General features: G+C 44.6%; 1 protein-coding gene across 2 annotated transcripts; it reads left to right on the forward strand.

Annotated features, from left to right (window-relative positions):
* The first annotated feature begins 888 nt into the window (after window positions 1-888).
* Window positions 889-18360, forward strand: LOC311144267 (tetraspanin-15-like). 2 transcript variants are annotated; one of them, XM_084180279.1, is made up of 9 exons: window positions 889-1032; window positions 1143-1254; window positions 7913-8098; window positions 8484-8558; window positions 8780-8875; window positions 11716-11832; window positions 13207-13257; window positions 14087-14203; window positions 16606-18360. In XM_084180279.1, the coding sequence occupies exons 2-9, from the start codon at window positions 1168-1170 to the stop codon at window positions 16969-16971; spliced, it is 1095 nt and encodes a 364-aa protein (XP_084036405.1). In that variant the 5' UTR covers window positions 889-1032; window positions 1143-1167; the 3' UTR covers window positions 16972-18360. The 2 variants fall into 2 exon arrangements, with proteins under 2 accessions (XP_084036405.1, XP_084036406.1); XM_084180280.1 differs by having other exon boundaries at window positions 891-1254.
* Window positions 18361-18839: the final 479 nt, after the last annotated feature.

Consider the following 18839-nt stretch of genomic DNA (forward strand, 5'->3'; position numbering starts at 1 on the left):
TCTTAGAGTCAGTTTGCTAATACAGTATTTATTCAATAAAATATAGCCTACATTTCAAAAGAGTCTGAAATGAGTAGTCTTAGGCTATTGCAATACTGTTCTGTATCTTCTATTTCCTGTAAGTTTACAATTCTAAAGTTCAAGGGAGAAAGGAATGGGAAAAATAGCAAAAGCATGGCAGAGTCTTTCAGCAAGCTTTTCTGCAGCGCCACCATACAGGTGCATTGAATCTTCAATTCTAAAGTCCAGGGAAAAGGGGAATGAGTTGCCTGGGAGCTGCGCTGTTCAGCGGCTGTGGTGCTGAATTGGGTTCGCAACGCTGTCCATGGTGCTGAATGTGTGTGAGCCGGTATTAGGGCACAAGCTGGTATTCCCATACATGCTAGTTAGATGTGTTCATTGTAGGCCTACAACATGTAAGTTACAACAAATATTAGTGACCTAGTAATAGCCTAGTATCCAACATCTTCATCACATACATGTGTGCCAAACATACACCAACAAGAGCCAACCAACAACTGATGCAATAAGGAGCAATTCCTGGGATTAAATGCACTTTGTCCAGTAACAGTGACATTTGCCGGGTAGTGACACAGCCTATAAAGTGGCCAAGGGGAGCCTTGGATGTGACCCATTTCCTTTAAGATGTTCGTTCCAAAGGAAAGCAAGCAATGCATGTCTGGATGATGAGAGCAAGGTCCTTTGTCTACGGTCTGGGCTGTCGAGTGTTGTTGGATAATTGCTATGAATAGCAAAAAAAACACGAAATTGATATGTATTTAGATAATTATTTTTAAAAGATAGGGTGAGATGACGCGTTCATTACATCGTTAGTACAATGTATTTCACCGCTCTGGCCCTTTAAATGATCTGGCGAAATCAGAGCGTGCACGGAAGTTATTGTTTGTGGGAAGAGAGGGGGATTTGTGTGTGTGAGACACAATTTAACGGGAGTAGCTAAATTAGATACATTAAGGCGTAGACGTCCTCGTGCAAAATTGAGACGTTTTGAAAATTCTATCCAATAATATAGCTAGCTAATTTGCTGAAATAGCTAATCAGTGCAGTGTTGTTGATATTATTCTACTAGCATAGCTAGCTAGCTAGCTAACGTTAGCTAACTTTGGTTCTTGGCTAGCTAGCTAGCTTATTCAGCTACCAAGCAATATGCCTTCATACAAAGAAGTGAGAAACAGCAACCGCTTCTATTATTTCATCAAATTCACCTTAAATGTCTACTCAATGCTCTTCTCGGTAAGTGTTGTTAATGTGGACTTGTTGGTTTCAGGGACAGGGTTGGGGACCAGCTCTCAAGAACCCAAGCGGAGTATTACCGTCTATTTGAATGGGCTAGGGGGGACCACATTGTTGGCTGTCAGAAAACCACCACCTTTGTTTACTAGCCAGCTGGCTAGCTAGCCAGTGTAGTAGCTAGCTAGTATCGGTATCTTCCTAGCTCGCTAGCTAACTCTGGTGCCAAATTGCTTGCCAGAAGAACGAATAATGCCAAGGAAATACTACTGTGTCTACACTTTATCTGATATGGTCGTTAATTTACTACACTAGGCTATACTCTCCTTTCTGCTTTGTGGTACAGGGCAGGGCGTGGGACTACTGAGTGATACAGTGAAAGGGGTGGTCTGCGTCCCCTATTCCCTAAATAGTGCACTACCTTTGACCAGAGCTCTATCTGGGCCCTGGTCAAAAGTAGTGCACTATATAGGCGATAGGGTGCCATTGGGACAAAGCTGTGTGTTGAGAGGCCTTTACTCTGAGAGTGAGGGATTGAGAGCAACCTGTCCCAGTGCTCCTAAGAGGGATGAACCGTTCGCTCTGCTCTGCTTTGTCTGTGCAGTGTATAGCTATCAGTACTGTATCTTCCTAGCTCGCTAGCTAACTCTCTGGCATCAAATTTCTTGCCAGAAGAACAAATAATGCCAAGGAAATACTACTGTGTGTACACTTTGTCTGATCTAGTCATTCATTTACTACACTAGGCTACACTCTCCTTTCTGCGTTGTGGTGCAGGGCAGGGTGTGGGACTACTGAGTGATACAGTGAAAGTGAAGTGGGATATTTAATTTTTGTTAGACAGGAAATATGTTGCTAGCTGTATTCCATGAACAATTATTATTGTTTCAGCCTATAGCCTAGGGCCTACATATTGCAATATTGTGACAGGCAGGGCCATTCAATGTAGCTAGCTATGCTATGCCTACATATTACTACACTACATTTGATACGGCCTAATGAGTCAAATCAGTTTTCTGTGACCCAGCTGTTGACATGCCTCTTCTAGGTGTTGTGAGGCATGTGGGGCATTTACTACATTGTAATTACAGCTTTTCAGGGCAGTAGTGGGTTACACAGGAAGGTCTAATTCACTTTAAATCCATAACATGCTAGCCTACATGACACACCTTCAATTGTGTGCCATGTAGGCTTTAAGGCGATGAATCTGTAGGCAGTTTACAGAATATTAAAAGTATTGTTTGTCTGTTTAGAATAGGGGAATTTGCATCATGGATGTATTTTACAGCAAATAAGTATTTTGGGGTGAATAAGCATAATTCAAATGCTGCTGGGTCTACGGCTGAACTTTCTAGTGCCATTTTTTAGTGAATAGCCTAGTTTGCTGAGTGTTCATTCTTCGATTATGACACAATCTCATTGCACAGACTGTCACTGTCTCCCAGTGTCACATGATTTGGGGTTTCTGACACAAGCCTTTTCAGGAAGGGCATGCAACCAACCCACCCACACGTAACACAGCTCCATATAGCCTATCTCTGTGTACCATGTGGCACAAGTCACAGACTGTAATTTGCTTTACCAACTGTACTTAGGTGATAAGCGTTGCCTGCAGTAATATTGTAGTGCGTCCCCTATTCCCTACATAGTGCACTACTTTTGACCAGTGCTCTATGGGCACTGGTCAAAAGTAGTGCACTACATAGGGGATAGGGTGCCATTGGGACAGCCTGTGTGTTGAAAGGCCTTTACTCTGAGAGTGAGGGCTTGAGATTGAGAGCACCCTGTCCCAGTGCTCCTAAGAGGGATGAACAGTACTCTCTGCTCTGCTTTGTCTGTGAAGATGATGCATTAACCCAGTAGGATGCTGCTATGCCAGACTGTACTGTCATCACACCATCAGGCAGAGAGGACGCTGCAGCTGAAAGAGAGGAGAAATGGAAGTGGGGGAGTTAGTTAGAGATAAGCATGGATGGCTTTGTGACTTTAGCTTGCTTTCAATTGGTTTTCTTGGCTATACATCAGTATAACGCTGGGCGATATGGACAAAAGTCGCGATAAATTGCATGATTTGATACGATAACGACAAGTAGAATGATCATTTTATAACATTAATGTCTAGATTCTAAAGGTATCGCACATCTGAGGTATCTTTTTTGCAGGTGCATGGTAACAGCTGAATTAGATGAGAAAAAAAGAAGAAACCCGCACACTTCTTGCTAGTATCACTGCTCTTTAATAAGCTTTACGTATCGGCCTCAAGGCCTTCGTCAGAGCTTTGATTAAAGAGCAGTGATACTATCAAGAGCAGTGTGCGGGTTTCTTCTTCGTTTCTCATAACATTAATGTCTACCACAGTTTTTTTTGTAATGATCCTGTACACTACTACTACTAGTTTGATGGTTGTAGCCATCAATTGTCCCATTAACAATCACCCATATTAGCAAACCTATTTCATTTCAATCGTCACATTTCTCTAGTATAGACTACTTATCGTCATGAACGATATCAGCAAAAATGCTTGCTATAAAATTTATAAGTATGGTCGGTGTCAATAATTTTATGTTTATTGTCCCAGCTCTACATCAGCATTTATGTAATAAAATTCAACCTAACCTTGAGTAGTGACTCAGTGTTTAAGTGATGTCTTTATGAATGTATATGTGTGCCGACGACACAACGGTGGTGGGCCTGATCGCCGACGGTGACGAGACAGCCTACAGGGAGGAGGTTGGAGCCCTGGCAGAGTGGTGCCAGGAAAACAGCCTCTCCCTCAACGTCAGCAAAACCAAGGAGCTGATTGTGGACTATAGGAAACGGGGGGAGCACATCCCCATCCACATCCACAGGGCTGCAGTGGAGTGGGTCAAAAGCACCAAGTTCCTCAGTGTGCACATCACAGAGGACCTGACATGGACCAATCACACCACCACCGTGGTGAAGAAGGCGCAACAGCGTCTCTTCAATCTCTGGCGACTGAAGAAATGTGGCAGGGGCCCTCAGATCCTCAAGACGTTCTACAGCTACACAATCATCTTGACCGGCTGTATCACCGCCTAGTATGGCAACTGCACCGCCCTCAACTGCAAGGCTCTACAGAGGGTGGTGCATCATTGTGGGTGAGCTCCCTGTCCTCCAGGACATGTACAACAGGCAATGTTTGAGGAAGGCCCGGAAGATCGTCAAGGACTCCAGTCACCCGAGCCACGAACTGTTCACTCTGTTACCATCTAGCAAGCGGTATCGGAGCATCAGGTTCTACCACCAGGCCATCAGACTGCTGAACAGCTAACCCTAGCTTTCTCCCTGCACAGACCTGCACCTTACAGACTATTTGCACTTCAGAGACTATCTGCACCTTAGATTATTTGCACTGACTCTCCACACATTCAACCCTTACACACAAACACACACAAACAAACACAAAAGGACACACTCAGACTCGTACTTGATATTATTGTTATGATAGATATTGACTAATGTACTGTATTGTTGAGGGAGCTAGCACACAAGCGTTTCACTGCAACTTTTATACCTGCTGAAAACTGTGTACGTGACAAATACAATTTGATTTGATTTGCCTATGGGAAAATCCCAAATCTCTATGAGTCACCATAGACAACCTTTGAGTACCGGCTCAGTTGTGTGCTCCTATAGTTAGGCCGCTAGGTGTGGATGTGCTGCCTGGAGGTGTTAGAATAGAAAGTCTTTAAAGCAGACTATTGAACAGATCCTAGTGCTCTCTGCCTCTTTTTTCTATTTGTCATAGTTTAATTTCAAACCTTAGCCTAGGCTAGTGGATGAGTCAGCAGATTTGGATGGAGAGTGTATTTTACTCATCCAGTTACGTTATCAGTTAAATGTAACCCTGCCCCGCCATCACTCTCTCTTTCCACCACCATATTTAGTAAATACTTGTTTTCCTGAAATCAATCAGCGGGTATAATGAATCCCTCTCTCTCTCCCTCAAAGCTGAGGAACGCTCAACTCCGTTCTCTTATATCAAGGCGGAGTTGATTATTGATAACTGGACGCGCGATTTGCTAGCAACAACATTGAGTCACCATCAGTTGATACTTGTAAAAATCTCAATTCTGGAAACGCTTACCTGTACCTATTTTTGACCTGTACAATCGCGGTCCTTTGTGTTACTCAACTGGAGACGTAGCGGTCTTGACGTAAGCTGGGATTCAATTGGCACGTGCATTCACGCTGAGTTGAGCAACACAAATGAGGGAAAAGTCGGTGGTTGTATTCAAATATTTTTTTTAAATTAAAAGTATGAATTTCAGCACCGCGCGGAAGGACCACAGTTGTACAGGACAAACATAGGTACAGGTAAGAGTTTGGTAAAAATTGTCATTTTTACAAGTAACGACTGATGGTGACTCAATATTGAGCGTTCCTCAGCTATCTCCCTCTCTGCTTTCCCACTCTCTCACACTCCATGACTCTCCCTCTCATCTCACAGGAAATTGCAGTCATTTTCATGTTCAATTTTCACTCCACCTCTCTCTTTGTCTGTCTGTAGCTCTGTCTGTCTCTCTGTCTGTCTCTCTCTCCCTCCCTCTCTCTACATCAGCCATACTGCTGCTGAGTATGAACTACAAGAAAATGTCAGTGACTTCCCTCGCTTAGATTGTAATTTTCTCTCCTTCTCTCCAGTCTTTCTCACTGCTTGTGTTCATCCTTTTTCCGTGTTAAGATGGAATGCCTTGGCTTCTGTTCCCCCAAGAGCTCCCCTGGCCCACAGCCAGCCATGCAGGAGCACTCACTGTTAATGAATGCTATTTCTTCTCCTTGTCTGTTCAATCTGCTTAATGTAGTTTCACACAGGTTTGCGAGAATCCGTCATGTGTGCCTGTAGGTTTCCTTTGGGAAGGAGAGAGTCAGTCGACTAATCCTTTGAGAGAGTGTGTGTACTGTGTAGTCTATTTGCATTGCTTCTTATCGGTCTGAAGTTTGGTCATTTGTCAGATGATGTGTTTGTCTCTTACGCTCAGTGTGTCCAGCCTACTGCTCAGTCCACTTAGGCTACACTAATGTGGGTGACAGAGTGAATGAGAAATGAGCTAACCGCTGTAAGAGACTTAAAGTAGGCCTACATCTTTTGAAAATATCCACTGGACACAGACGTCATTTTAACATCTAGTTTTGATTTACATTTGGTTGTGTTGTCAACTAACATGAATTCAGTGTGAAATCAACCTACAATTTTACCCTGTCATTGGATTTAGGAAAAAAATCTAAAAGTCCCTTACGTTGATGACCTTTTGCAAATCCAATCAGTATTACACATTAATTCAACGTAATGTTTTGCCCAGTGGGTAGGGACTTAATACATTTTCTGATGTTGGGCGGGGTGGTGGTGGTGGTGCTGTCAATAGTGAATAGACTAAAGTAGGGAAAGAGTGATGAGGCTTGCTCTCTTAGTGCAGATTGCCTCTCTTCCTAATTGAGAATCGATAGGTAGGCCTATGGGGTGGAGATTGTTGTTTGTTTTTCTCTGCTTTCTGCGAGAGTTGCAGAAAGAAAGGACTATCATTATGAGTCAAAGTTGCATTCCAAATGGCACCCTATTCCCTATATAGGCTAGTGCCTTAATAGTCCCTTTAATTCACTATAAAGTGAAAAGGGTGCCATTTGGGATGCAGACAACGTGAGACCCACCCTGCCATGGTTTTGAAAGCTCTCAAATGGCACACCAGGAGATAGTCAAGTGGGGTTTGTTTGATGCTAACAAGGCTGATAACACAACAACATAGCAGCTAGCCTAGGACTAGTTCTAGAACCACCATCTCCTGTCATCATTTGCTAACTTTACTTTGGGCAGCAGCCAGGGTGTGAGCAGGAGCACTAACACTAAGCAGCCAGGGTGTGAGCAGGAGCACTAACACTAAGCAGCCAGGGTGTGAGCAGGAGCACTAACACTAAGCAGCCAGGGTGTGAGCAGGAGCACTAACACTAAAGCCCTTTGTGTTTCCTAATTGACTACAAGGAACAAGGAAAATGGGTCGCATCATCATGATGCTACCACTAGAGAAGAAGACATGGGATGCATCCCAAATGGTACCCTATTCCCTATATAGTGTACTACTTTTGGCCAGGGCTCTGGTCAAAAGTAGTGCACTACATTAAATTTACATTTTAGTCATTTAGCAGACGCTCTTATCCAGAGCGACTTACAGTTAGTGAGTGCATACATTTTTTTCATACTATATGTAATAGGGTACCATTTGGGACTTATCCGTGCTATTTTGAAGATGTCCATGTTATTTGACATCAGCAATGGGTTTACAACATAATCCAAGGGAAACAGTAGCTTTGAACATGCCGATAGCTTTGAACGTTGCTCGCTTGGTTAGGCTATGCTTTCTATGCACACTGCTATCATAAAATCCTGTTATCTGCAAGGATGCTTATTCAGAAAGATGGCACTCTGCAGCGCTCTGACCGTCTCACCCTAACCCCTACCCTCTCTTCTTCCCCCTCTCCCTGCCTCCCCCTCTCTCTCTCCCTGCCCCCCCTCTTTCCCTCTTTCCCTGCCTCCCTCTCTCCCTGCCTCCCCCTCTCTCTCCCCCTTTCCCTGCCTCCCTCCCCCCTCCCTCCCCCCTCTCTCCCTGCCTCCCCCTCTTCCTCTCCCTCCCTCTCCCTCCCCCAGCTTCTGGGCCTGTGTGTGTTGTGCGTGGGGGTGTACGCGGAGGTGGAGCGTCAGAAGAACCGTACCCTGGAGGGGGTGTTCCTGGCCCCCGCTGTGGTGCTCATCCTGCTGGGCCTGGTGATGTTCACTGTCTCCCTGGTGGGCATGGTGGGCTCCCTCAGGGACAACAAGACCCTGCTACACATGGTGAGAGAGGAGAGGAATGGAAGAGCGAGAGGGAGGGGGAGAGGAGGAGGGGGGATATGAGGAGAGAGGGAGGTTTGGATGGAGAAGAGGAGGGAGGAAGGAAAGAAAGAATAGGAGGGTTGAGAGATTGGGTTGAAGAGAGTGGGAGGAGGGGGACAGGAGAGGAGAAGGGGACTCTGCTGACTGGGCTATGTCAGTCAGCCTGTGGATGGGGTTGCCTATCTCAGCCCAGCAAGCTGTCTGCAGAGCAGTTTGTTTGTCAATCAATTATCTCTCCCTCTCATCTGGGATTTACAGATAGCAGCTAAACTCTGGTCCCTCTGGCTTGATGTGTACATGTCAGTGCATTCTCTCTCTCTCTTTCTCCTGTCTGTCTGTCTTCCAGTTTTTGTGTGTCCTGTGTGTGCTACTGTTCCTGCAGGCTGTGGCTCTCATCGTTGCACTCATCTTTGAGAAAAAGGTAAGTTATCTCTCTCTCTCACACACTCACACACACACTCACACACACACACACACACACACACACGGCTGTAACACATGTTCACATGGTACACCGGTGTCGCCTCTGGCATTGCCTCCAGCAACGATAAGATCACATCACAGCAGCATTCAATGTGATGGATGATTCATTTTTTTCATCATCCCCCTCTCTCTCTCTACTCTTCCTCTCTCTCCCTGTAGACATCAGCCCTGTTCCAGAGCAGTATACGAGAGGGAATTAAACACTATTACGATGATCTGGACTTCAAAAACATCTTGGACTTTGTGCAACAGAAGGTAAGAGGACACCATTTTCATTATCAGAAGCAACAGACAGGAAATAGTGGCATGTGATGTGTGTGTAGTCCCGTGTGGCTCACTTGGTAGAGCATGGTGCTTGCAACGCCAGGGTTGTGGGTTCGATTCCCACAGGGGACCAGTATGAAAATGAACGAAGTCGCTCTGGATAAGAGCTTCTGCTAAATGACTAAAATGGAAAATGTACAGAATGAAGAGAACACTGAGATTACCCACTGGGCACACACTGGTTGAATCAATGTTGTTTCCACGTCCTTTCAATTAAATTACATTGAACCAACATGGAATAGATGTTGAATTGACATCTGTGGGTAGGGTTGCAAAGAGAGGGTATACAGTGCCTTCTGAAATATTCCGACCCGTTGACTCTTTCCACATTATGTTAGGTTACAGCCTTATTCTAAAAAGTTTTTTTTATTTCATTTTTTATATTCCCTCATCAATCTACACACAATACCCCATAATGACAAAGCAAAACCAGGTTTTTAGACATTTTTGCAAATGTATTAAAAATAAAAAACGTAAATACCTTTGGCAGCGATTACAGCCTCAAGTCTTCTTGGGTATGATGCTACAAGCTTGGCACACCTGTATTTGAGGAGTTTCTCCCATTCTTCTCTGCAGATCCTCTCAGGCTCTGTCAGGTTGGATGGGGAGAGTCGCTGCACAGCTATTTTCAGGTCTCTCCAGAGATGTTCGATTGGGTTCAAGTCCGGGCTCTGGCTGGGCCACTCAAGGACATTCAGAGACTTGTCCCGAAGCCACTCCTGCGTTGTCTTGGCTGTGTGCTTAGGGTCGTTGTCCTGTTGGAAGGTGAACCTTCGCCCCAGTCTGAGGTCCTGAGCGCTCTGGAGCAGGTTTTCATCAAGAATCTCTCTGTACTTTGCTCCGTTCATCTTTGCCTCGATCCTGACTAGTCTCCCAGTCCCTGCCGCTGAAAAACATCCCCACAGCATGATGCTGCCACCACCATGCTTCACCGTAGGGATGCTGCCAGGTTTCCTCCAGACGTGACGCTTGGCATTCAGGCCAAAGAGTTCAATCTTGGTTTCATCAGACCAGAGAATCTTGTTTCTCATGGTCTGAGAGTCTTTAGGTGCCTTTTGGCAAACTCCAAGCGGGCTGTCATGTGCCTTTTACTGAGGAGTGGGTTCCGTCTAGCCACTCTACCATAAAGGCCTGATTGGTGGAGTGCTGCAGAGATGGTTGTCCTTCTGGAAGGTTCTCCCATCTCCACAGAGGAACTCTAGAGCTCTGTCAGAGTGACCATTGGGTTCTTGGTATCCTCCCTGACCAAGGCCCTTCTCCCCCGATTGCTCAGTTTGGCAGGGCGGCCAGCTCTAGGAAGAGGCTTGGTGGTTCCAAACTTCTTCCATTTAAGAATGATGGAGGCCACTGTGTTCTTGGGGACCTTCAATGCTGTAGACATTTTTTGGTACCCTTCCCCAGATCTGTGCCTCGACACAATCCTGTCTTAGAGCTCTACAGACAACTCCTTCGACCACATGGCTTGGTTTTTGCTCTGACATGCAGTCAACTGTGGGACCTTATATAGACAGGTGTGTGCCTTTCCAAATCATGTCCAATCAATTGAATTTACCACAGGTGGACTCCAATCAAGTTGTAGAAACATCTCAAGGATGATCAATGGAAACAGGATGCACCTGATCTCAATTTTGTGTGTAAAAGGGTCAGAATACTTATGTAAATAAGGTATTTATGTTTTTTATTTGTAATACTTTTACAAAATTTCTAAAAATCTGTTTTCGCTTTGTCATTATGGGGTATTGTGTGTATATTGCAGAGGATTTGTATTTATTTAATCCATATTAGAATAAGGCTGTAATGTAACAAAATGTGGAAAAAGTCAAGGGGTCTGAATACTTTCCGAAGCCACTGTATTACTGTAAAATGTATATGTTTACCAGTAAACTACCAGAATTGTGGTATCTTTCAAGGATTTAATGTAACCTATCACAAGACATCTAGTGGCCCTTTTGGGTACTTCAGATTATCACAGGTGTCTGTAATTATCTCTGGCCTCTCTCTGGCCTTATCACATCACATGTTTAATATAATTTCTGATAGTTCTGTGTTTCATTTTCAATAAACATTTCTAAAAACATGTTTTCACTTTGTCATGATGGTGTATTGTGTGTAGATGGGTTAGAAAATAAAATCTATTTAATCAATTTTGAATTCACAAAATGTGGAAGGGTATGAATACTTTCTGAAGGCACTGTATATGAATACTTTAAAAAAAAAAGTTATTTAAATATAAATTACCAACGTTACGATAGATTACCATAGATTTTCTGCAATATGTAACATTTTGGGCAACCCGACTAAATTCAAATAGAAATGTGTGTTATAGATCTGTCATTCTCATTGAAAGAAAGTATAAGAAGTGGTAGATCTGTTCTATGTGCGATATTTCTATGCTTCCCGTTCGTAAGTTTAGTTTTTTGCGTCTTTTACTTTCGGTTTTGTACCCCAGCTGAAAATACAATATTTTTGGTTATTGAAAATATATTTCATAGTGATTTAGATGGTACAATGATTCTCAACCCTATATTTGCTTGTTTTGTCACATAAACTGAAATTAGGCGAACTATTCACATTTTTGCAAACAGGAAATGGCAGAGCCATTTCTGCATAGTGCATCTTTAATTGCCAAAATTACTGAAGATTCCAATAACTTTGGTAAATTACCGGTAGCTTTGCAACCCTAACTGAGATGGATAGAGTATGATTGATCTAGTAAAAAATAATAGACTTAACCCTTTTATTATTAAACCTGCCTCTCTCTCTCTCTCCAGTTCTCTTGTTGTGGTGGGGACGACTACAAGGACTGGGGTGTCAATCAATACCATTTCTGCAATGGCACCGGGCCACTGGCCTGTGGCGTGCCTTATACATGCTGTGTCCCCCACAAGGTGAATGCTAAAACTGTTCTCCACTCCTCTGCTTTTCACCTGTTATCTAGACTGTGTGTGCGTGTGTGTGAATGAAAGGAGCTCTGAGAGTTAGGATCCGATAACACATGAACCTTAGCCAATATCATACCTGCCCTCCCCATCAGCCTCTCACATCTTTGGAGGAGACATGTTTCTGTGGATCTCATTTAGTGCTCCACACGCACACACAGAACTGTATGGCAACAAGGGACCACTTTTCTTAGTGGAAAAAATATCAGAATTGGGCTGGCTGTGTGAACGCAGTGACTGGAAGGATCCATGTTCTGCTATCAGTATAGCCCCTCTCCACCTGCCTATACTTCTCCTGGTGCATTACTAGGCAATTAACGCTAGCTGAATTGGTTACAGTGAAATGTGTAGAGCCACTCAGGAACAAGAAGAGACCCCGAGACCTCAGCGAACAATGGAGAGAGTGGGAGCTAATTAAATCAATTTACTGAGCTCATGATTCGTTCTCTCTCGCCCTGTCTAACTCACGCTCTGGCTTATCTCTTTCTGCCCTCTGTTTCTCTCTCTCTCTCTCTCTCTCTCTCTCTCTCTCTCTTCCTCTCCTCTCCTCTCTCCCTCTCTCTCTCTCTATTTCTCTATTCCTCTCTCTCTATTTCTCTCTCTCTCTCCCTCTCTCTCCCACTCTCTCTTCCTCTCCTTGTCTCTCTCTCTCTCTCTCTCTCTCTCTCTCTCTCTCTCTCTCTCTCTCTCTTATTTATCTCTCTCTTTATTTCTCTCTCTCTATTCCTCTTTCTCTGTCTCTCTCTCTGTCTCTCTCTATTTCTCTCTCTCTCCCTCTCTCTCCCGCTCTCTCTTCCTCTCCTTGTCTCCTCTCTCTCTCTCTCTCTCTCTCTCTCTCTCTCTCTCTCTCTCTCTCTCTCTCTCTCTCTCTCTCTCTATTCCTCTTTCATCTCTCTCTCTCTCTCTCTTTATTTCTCTCTCTCTATTCCTCTGTCTCTGTCTCTGTCTCTGTCTGTCTCTCTCTCTCTCTCTCTCTCTCTCTCTCTCTCTCTCTCTCTCTCTCTCTCTCTCTCTCTCTCTCTCTCTCTCTCTCTCTCTCCTCTCCTTCGCTATTCCTCTCTCTCTCTCTCTTGCTCTCCTCTCTTCCTCTATCTGGTCTGTGCCCACGCAGGGCAACTCCAAAGCACCAAACAGCTATAAACAGGGATTAGGGGATGTCCAGCTCTTTGTGTGTGTGTGTGTGTGTGTGTGTGTGTGTGTGTCCAACGTGCGTAAATGTATTTTTAACTTGGCCACTACAAGCATATATGACTTCAGAAGAATGGACAATAAGTTACTCCTCTTCTTCATAATCTTCTTCTCTTTCTGTCTCGTTTGTCCCAGGTGGGAGAGGTTGTCAACACTCTTTGTGGTTACAAGACTCTCAGCCAACAGGTAAGGGTAAAATAAGTTGTATATCCTAATAGGCTGTGAACTTTCCCCCCTCCACTTCCATGTGCTGCTCACTTGTTGGCCTTCATTAGTCTGTGGAGCTTGTCATTCTGCAGAGACAGAAGCTACGTCCCAAATGGCAACCTATTCCCGACACACTACTTTAGACCAGGGCCTGCATAGGGGCGCATTCAGAGACTGCAACAGGGAAAAGAGCAGCAGAATCATTTACTTTCATGGCCCCAAAATATTCGTTTTTTCTCTAGCTGCAGCATGCTGAAAATAAGGTAGCCTAATTGAGTCATGCTGTATTGTGCCAGCTGGTAGTGGCTGGTGTTGTTGTGATATTGATTCAGCTGTCTCTGTTATCTGTCCTTGAGCTGTTCTTCCCCTCCATAATTTCTTTGGTATGGTGGAACATCAAATCAAATCAAATTGTATTTGTCACATGCGCCGAATACAACAGGTGTAGACCTTACAGTGACATACTTACTTAGAAAAATACGTGTTAAGTATACAATAGATAAGTAAAAAATAAAAGCAGTAAAATAACAGTAAAAATAATAGTATCCCAGGTGTTTGTGGGGAATAGTTCATTAGCTTTCAAGGCACACTATTAGTTTGTCGTAATAGATTCCCCCCCCCCCCCCCCCCCCCCAAAAAAAAAGCACTGTTTTTCTATTGTTCATGTTACCATTGTATTTCCTCATCATCTGTGAAATGACTGTCTTTGTTTTGCCTTGATGACATGTATTTCAAACGTAACTACGATCAATCAAATGCATCTCATGTAGTCTCTCTCTCTCTTCTACTCCCTCTCTTTCTCTGTCAGCGTGAGCTCCTGGATGAGGTGATCCATGTGCGGGGCTGTATCCATGCTGTCAACCTGTGGATGGGAGACAACGTGGGAGCAACTATTGGGCTCTGCTGTGCTATAGGGCTGCCACAGGTCAGTCACAGACACAGACGAACACCCAACACACACGCTTGCGCAACTGTCTCCAATCAGACAACCACCTTACCTGACCCAGGTGTGTGTGTGTGTGTGTGTGAGAGTGTGTGTGTGTGTCTAGTCCCTCAGTCTCCCCATCCCTGAGAGGTTTCTCACAGCTTCATTTCCATGTTGATTGCCTCTGAGCCAGTCTGTCTCTGTCTGTCTGTCCACCACTTCATTAGTATTTTGTCTTCCGCTCACCCAGACCTCAGCAATGGATATGTTCCAAATGGCACCCTGTCCCCTATATAGTGCACTACTCTTGACTAGGGCCCATAGGAAATAGCACCCCTCTCCCTGCTCTGTTGGCAACACGGCCTACAGAGCAGGGAGCAGCTTACACTTCATCATACCTCTGTAATGCTTTCATAACCAACAAGCAGCTGGATGATTTTCATTGTGTTATAAAGTCATTTCCAATGGATCAGGGTTTGTTGTTTACTTTTATGATCCATTCACTCTGATAGTGTTTTTGTCTAGTTTACAGCTTTTGTCTGTCTGTCTCTAACTTATTTTGTCCCCCCATCCTATCTTCCTCTTTCTCTTTCATCCACTCTCTCTATTCCATTTCCTACCCCGGCCTCACCCCTCTCCTGTGCTGTGAAGGTTTTGCAGCCAGACTTCTATGTAAGCCCCCCTGGAGACGTGTAATAACACCACATACTGCAGCAGCTGCACTATTAGATAATGAGTCCAGTAGCAGACAGACAGTCCAATCCAGTAGCAGACAGTCAGTCCAATCCAGTAGCAGACAGACAGTCCAATCCAGTAGCAGACAGACAGTCCAGTCCAGTAGCAGACAGACAGTCCAGTCCAGTAGCAGACAGACAGTCCAATCCAGTAGCAGACAGTCAGTCCAATCCAGTAGCAGACAGACAGTCCAATCCAGTAGAAGACAGACAGTCCAATCCAGTAGCAGACAGACAGTCCAGTCCAGTAGCAGACAGACAGTCCAGTCCAGTAGAAGACAGACAGTCCAGTCCAGTAGCAGACAGACAGTCCAATCCAGTAGGAGTTGGCAGTCCAGTCCATTAGCAATAGTCCAGTCCAGTAGCAGATAGTCCAGTAGCAGACAGACCGTCCAGTAGAAGACAGTCCAGTCCAGTCCAGTAGCAGAAAATCCAGTCCAGTAGCAGACAGTCCAGTAGCAGACAGACCGTCCAGTAGCAGACAGTCCAGTCCAGTAGCAGATAGTCCAGTCCAGTAGCAGACAGTCCAGTCCAGTCCAGTAGAAGAAAATCCAGTCCAGTAGCAGACAGACAGTCCAGTCCAGTAGCAGACAGTCCAGTCCAGTCCAGTAGAAGACAGACAGACAGTCCAGTCCAGTAGCAGAAAGACAGTCCAGTAGAAGCAAGACAGTCCAGTAGCAGACAGACAGTCCAGTCCAGTAGCAGATAGTCCAGTCCAGTAGCAGAAAATACAGTCCAGTAGCAGACAGACAGTCCAGTCCAGTAGAAGACAGACAGTCCAGTCCAGTAGCAGACAGACAGTCCAGTCCAGTAGCAGTCAGACAGTCCAGTAGCAGCCAGTCCAGTCCAGTAGCAGACAGACAGTCCAGTAGCAGGCAGTCCAGTCCAGTAGCAGACAGACAGTCCAGTAGCAGGCAGTCCAGTCCAGTAGCAGGCAGTCCAGTCCAGTAGCAGGCAGACAGACAGTCCAGTAGCAGATAGACAGTCCAGTCCAGTAGCAGACATACAGACAGTCCAGTAGCAGACATACAGACAGTCCAGTAGCAGACATACAGACAGTCCAGTAGCAGACAGACAGTCCAGTAGCAGGCAGTCCAGTCCAGTAGCAGACAGACAGACAGTCCAGTAATCCAGGGTTCAGTAGACCACAAACTGGCTGCAGAAAACTTTCTCAAATGGAAAAGGAAACTGGGGGTTCTTATCAGGCCAGCTCAGGTGAACTAGTCCATTTTGAAAGCACTGGGGAGTGGACAGCAGCACACTCAAGTTGGCTTGCCCAGGCATAGCTCACCTTGGGACCAAAGTAAGATATTACTTCATTCAAAAGTTGGATATTTGTGTGCCTCTGCAACTGTTGTGGTGTCAGGTACATACAAGCACATTAAACACACACATGACAGTGCATTATATTTAAATACATAGGTACATGGTCCTTGTATCTCCAGCTGTAGTATATCCCCCTGGCTGTGGGTACCAGTCCCTATGTGCCCAGGTCAAAAGTAGTGGAATATATAGGGACTAGGGTATCAGAGTCTAACCCTAACTGGTCTCTGTGGTCCTCTATGTTCCCTGTCTCTCTCTCCAGCTGATGGTCTGTGTGTAATAGTCCCAGTGTCAGAGTCTAAATGCAACTGGCCTTTCTACTCTGTTCCCTGTGTGTCTCTCCAGCTGATGGGCATCATGCTGAGCTGTATGTTCTGGAACCTGCTAGTGGAGATGAGTGAGTCCATGGACATGGTGGACTTCAAGATCCTCAAGAGGGCTGGCTTCGAGTACAGCGAGCTGGACCTGGCTGGTGCTGGCTGCTGCCTGTGTCTACCCAGAGACGGAGGCTACCTCCCCCTGCCAGCCTTAGACCCCATCTTGTCTGACCCTGACCTAAAGCCCATCCCCATCCGGGTCCAGCGGCCCCTGCCTGTCCAAGTCCATAAGCCCCTGGCCCAATCCCTCCAAGACCTCCAGCTATCTGGGCTTAGACTGGACGAGGTAGACATTGGGCGTAAGCAGAATAAGCAGAAAAGAAGGGAATATTGATTAGTGAATTTCCTGTTGTTTTGTTTTGTTGTTGTTTTGGTCACTGTGTTTGTTGAAGGACAGGTTAGACCTGTTGTACTATTTGGTGGTCAAACCAATCAATGGTTATTAACTGACAGGATTACAGGTTATAATGGCCACGTTCCTAGCTGACTACATTGCAGATGCATGCCAGATCTCAATTCCTGGATAGGTGTTTAACATATCAGCTAACCACAGCATATGATATAGCAATCTGATGCCCGACTGCTCAGTCGATGATGTGGCACACAACCATTGGTTGATGCGATGCAGGTAGTTGGTCTGGAACGCGACCAGAGGTATGGCACTTTGGCAAGGCATTATTGGAGCAATCGTTATCCTGTCTTTATAATTTTTTTTATTTTGAAATCCAAATCTTTCAAAGAACAAGATGCTGCAGTGGCTTTTAGACACTCCTTTAAGTGTGTTGTTTTTTTGTTATGTTTTTTTAATGAAACTTTCAAATGGAGCTGCGGTCTCGGCATTATTTAAATATTTCCTATCATTTTGTTCCAGGTATTTTTTGGGGTTTTGATTTTGAACTTCGTCTCAAATGCTTAAGTTAAAAGCATACCTCAGGCTGTATTCAAATGGCCCAGTAGTCAGAAGAAGATTTACATCATGTATATTTACTATACAGACTTTATGAAATTATTAGTTTGAGATGATCATTCTAGTCAGAGAAGAGGAATAAGAATAGTCAGTCTTGTCTTGCGTTGCGTGCAATGTCTGTGAAGGATGTGTAGCCTAATGTTTCTTTTTTTAGTATGAACTCTTCGATTCCATTTGTACCGGTATGTATGCTATGAACTGCCTATTCAGGAACAACGTGGGATGCATGTGTGTTTTGTATTATAATGAAGTTTAAAAAAGAAAACTGTTTACAGCTCTTTTAGGGTCTCATCAGGGGTTTTCAGTCTCTTCAAAAACAATTTACCACGTTTTTATTATATTAGCATTTTTGGTACAAAACCAACATTGTAAGGGATAAAACAAATCCAGTCCAAACTGGGGCGGACTGGGACCAGAAATTGGCCCTGGCATTTCTAACACACCTGCCCATTTTTTGTTGTTGAAGCCCCCAAACCGGCCCATTTGTTTTTCTTGAGGCTCCTATTGTTCGCCAGATAATTATCATTTTGTGCAACAACAAAAAAAAAGAGTTACACAGGCCCACTGGGCTAAAAATTTACCAGCCCATCTGGCATTTGCCCGAATAGCCAGATGGCCTGTCCGCCCCTGAGTCCAAATGATATCAATCCATGTTTAGCTAGGATCTTTTTTCATATCTGATTTATTTGAGATTCTTCTTAGCTCTGGCCTTGTATAAACACTACTGTCATTGTCAATAAAGCTGTTTTGAATTTGATTTATTTGCTCTAATGTCATCTGTATTCTGCCTGTAAACATGTGATGCATGCAACCATCTCCCATGAAAAGTATGGTTGCGTCCAAAATGGCACTTTAACCCTATTGGCTCTGATCAAAGGTAGTGCACTATAAAGGAAATTGGGTGGCATTTGGGATGCACCCTGGGTCTGCAAAGCGACCTTTTGTTTGTGGTTGGCACACATGGCAAATTGCAGCAGATGCTTGGAGGCAGGCCAGAGATTGCTGCTGCCTCACTTCCAGGTTTGGGTTTGATAGCACCACCACCAGTAGCATGTGCTGCTGTGTGCTTTGAGTTAATATGAAGCCTATGCACTTTGCATTCACTCAAAAGGGAAATGTAATTTCACAGATGCATTTCTGAAATGGTTAACTGCCAATGCCTATCCTATTCTTGATCTGTTGGCTTTAATCGTCAGTCATTACCCAGTACTACCCTGTACCTTAGAGACTGCTGC

Source organism: Coregonus lavaretus (assembly GCF_964263955.1).
Source record: "Coregonus lavaretus genome assembly, chromosome: 17".
NCBI lineage: Eukaryota > Metazoa > Chordata > Actinopteri > Salmoniformes > Salmonidae > Coregonus > Coregonus lavaretus.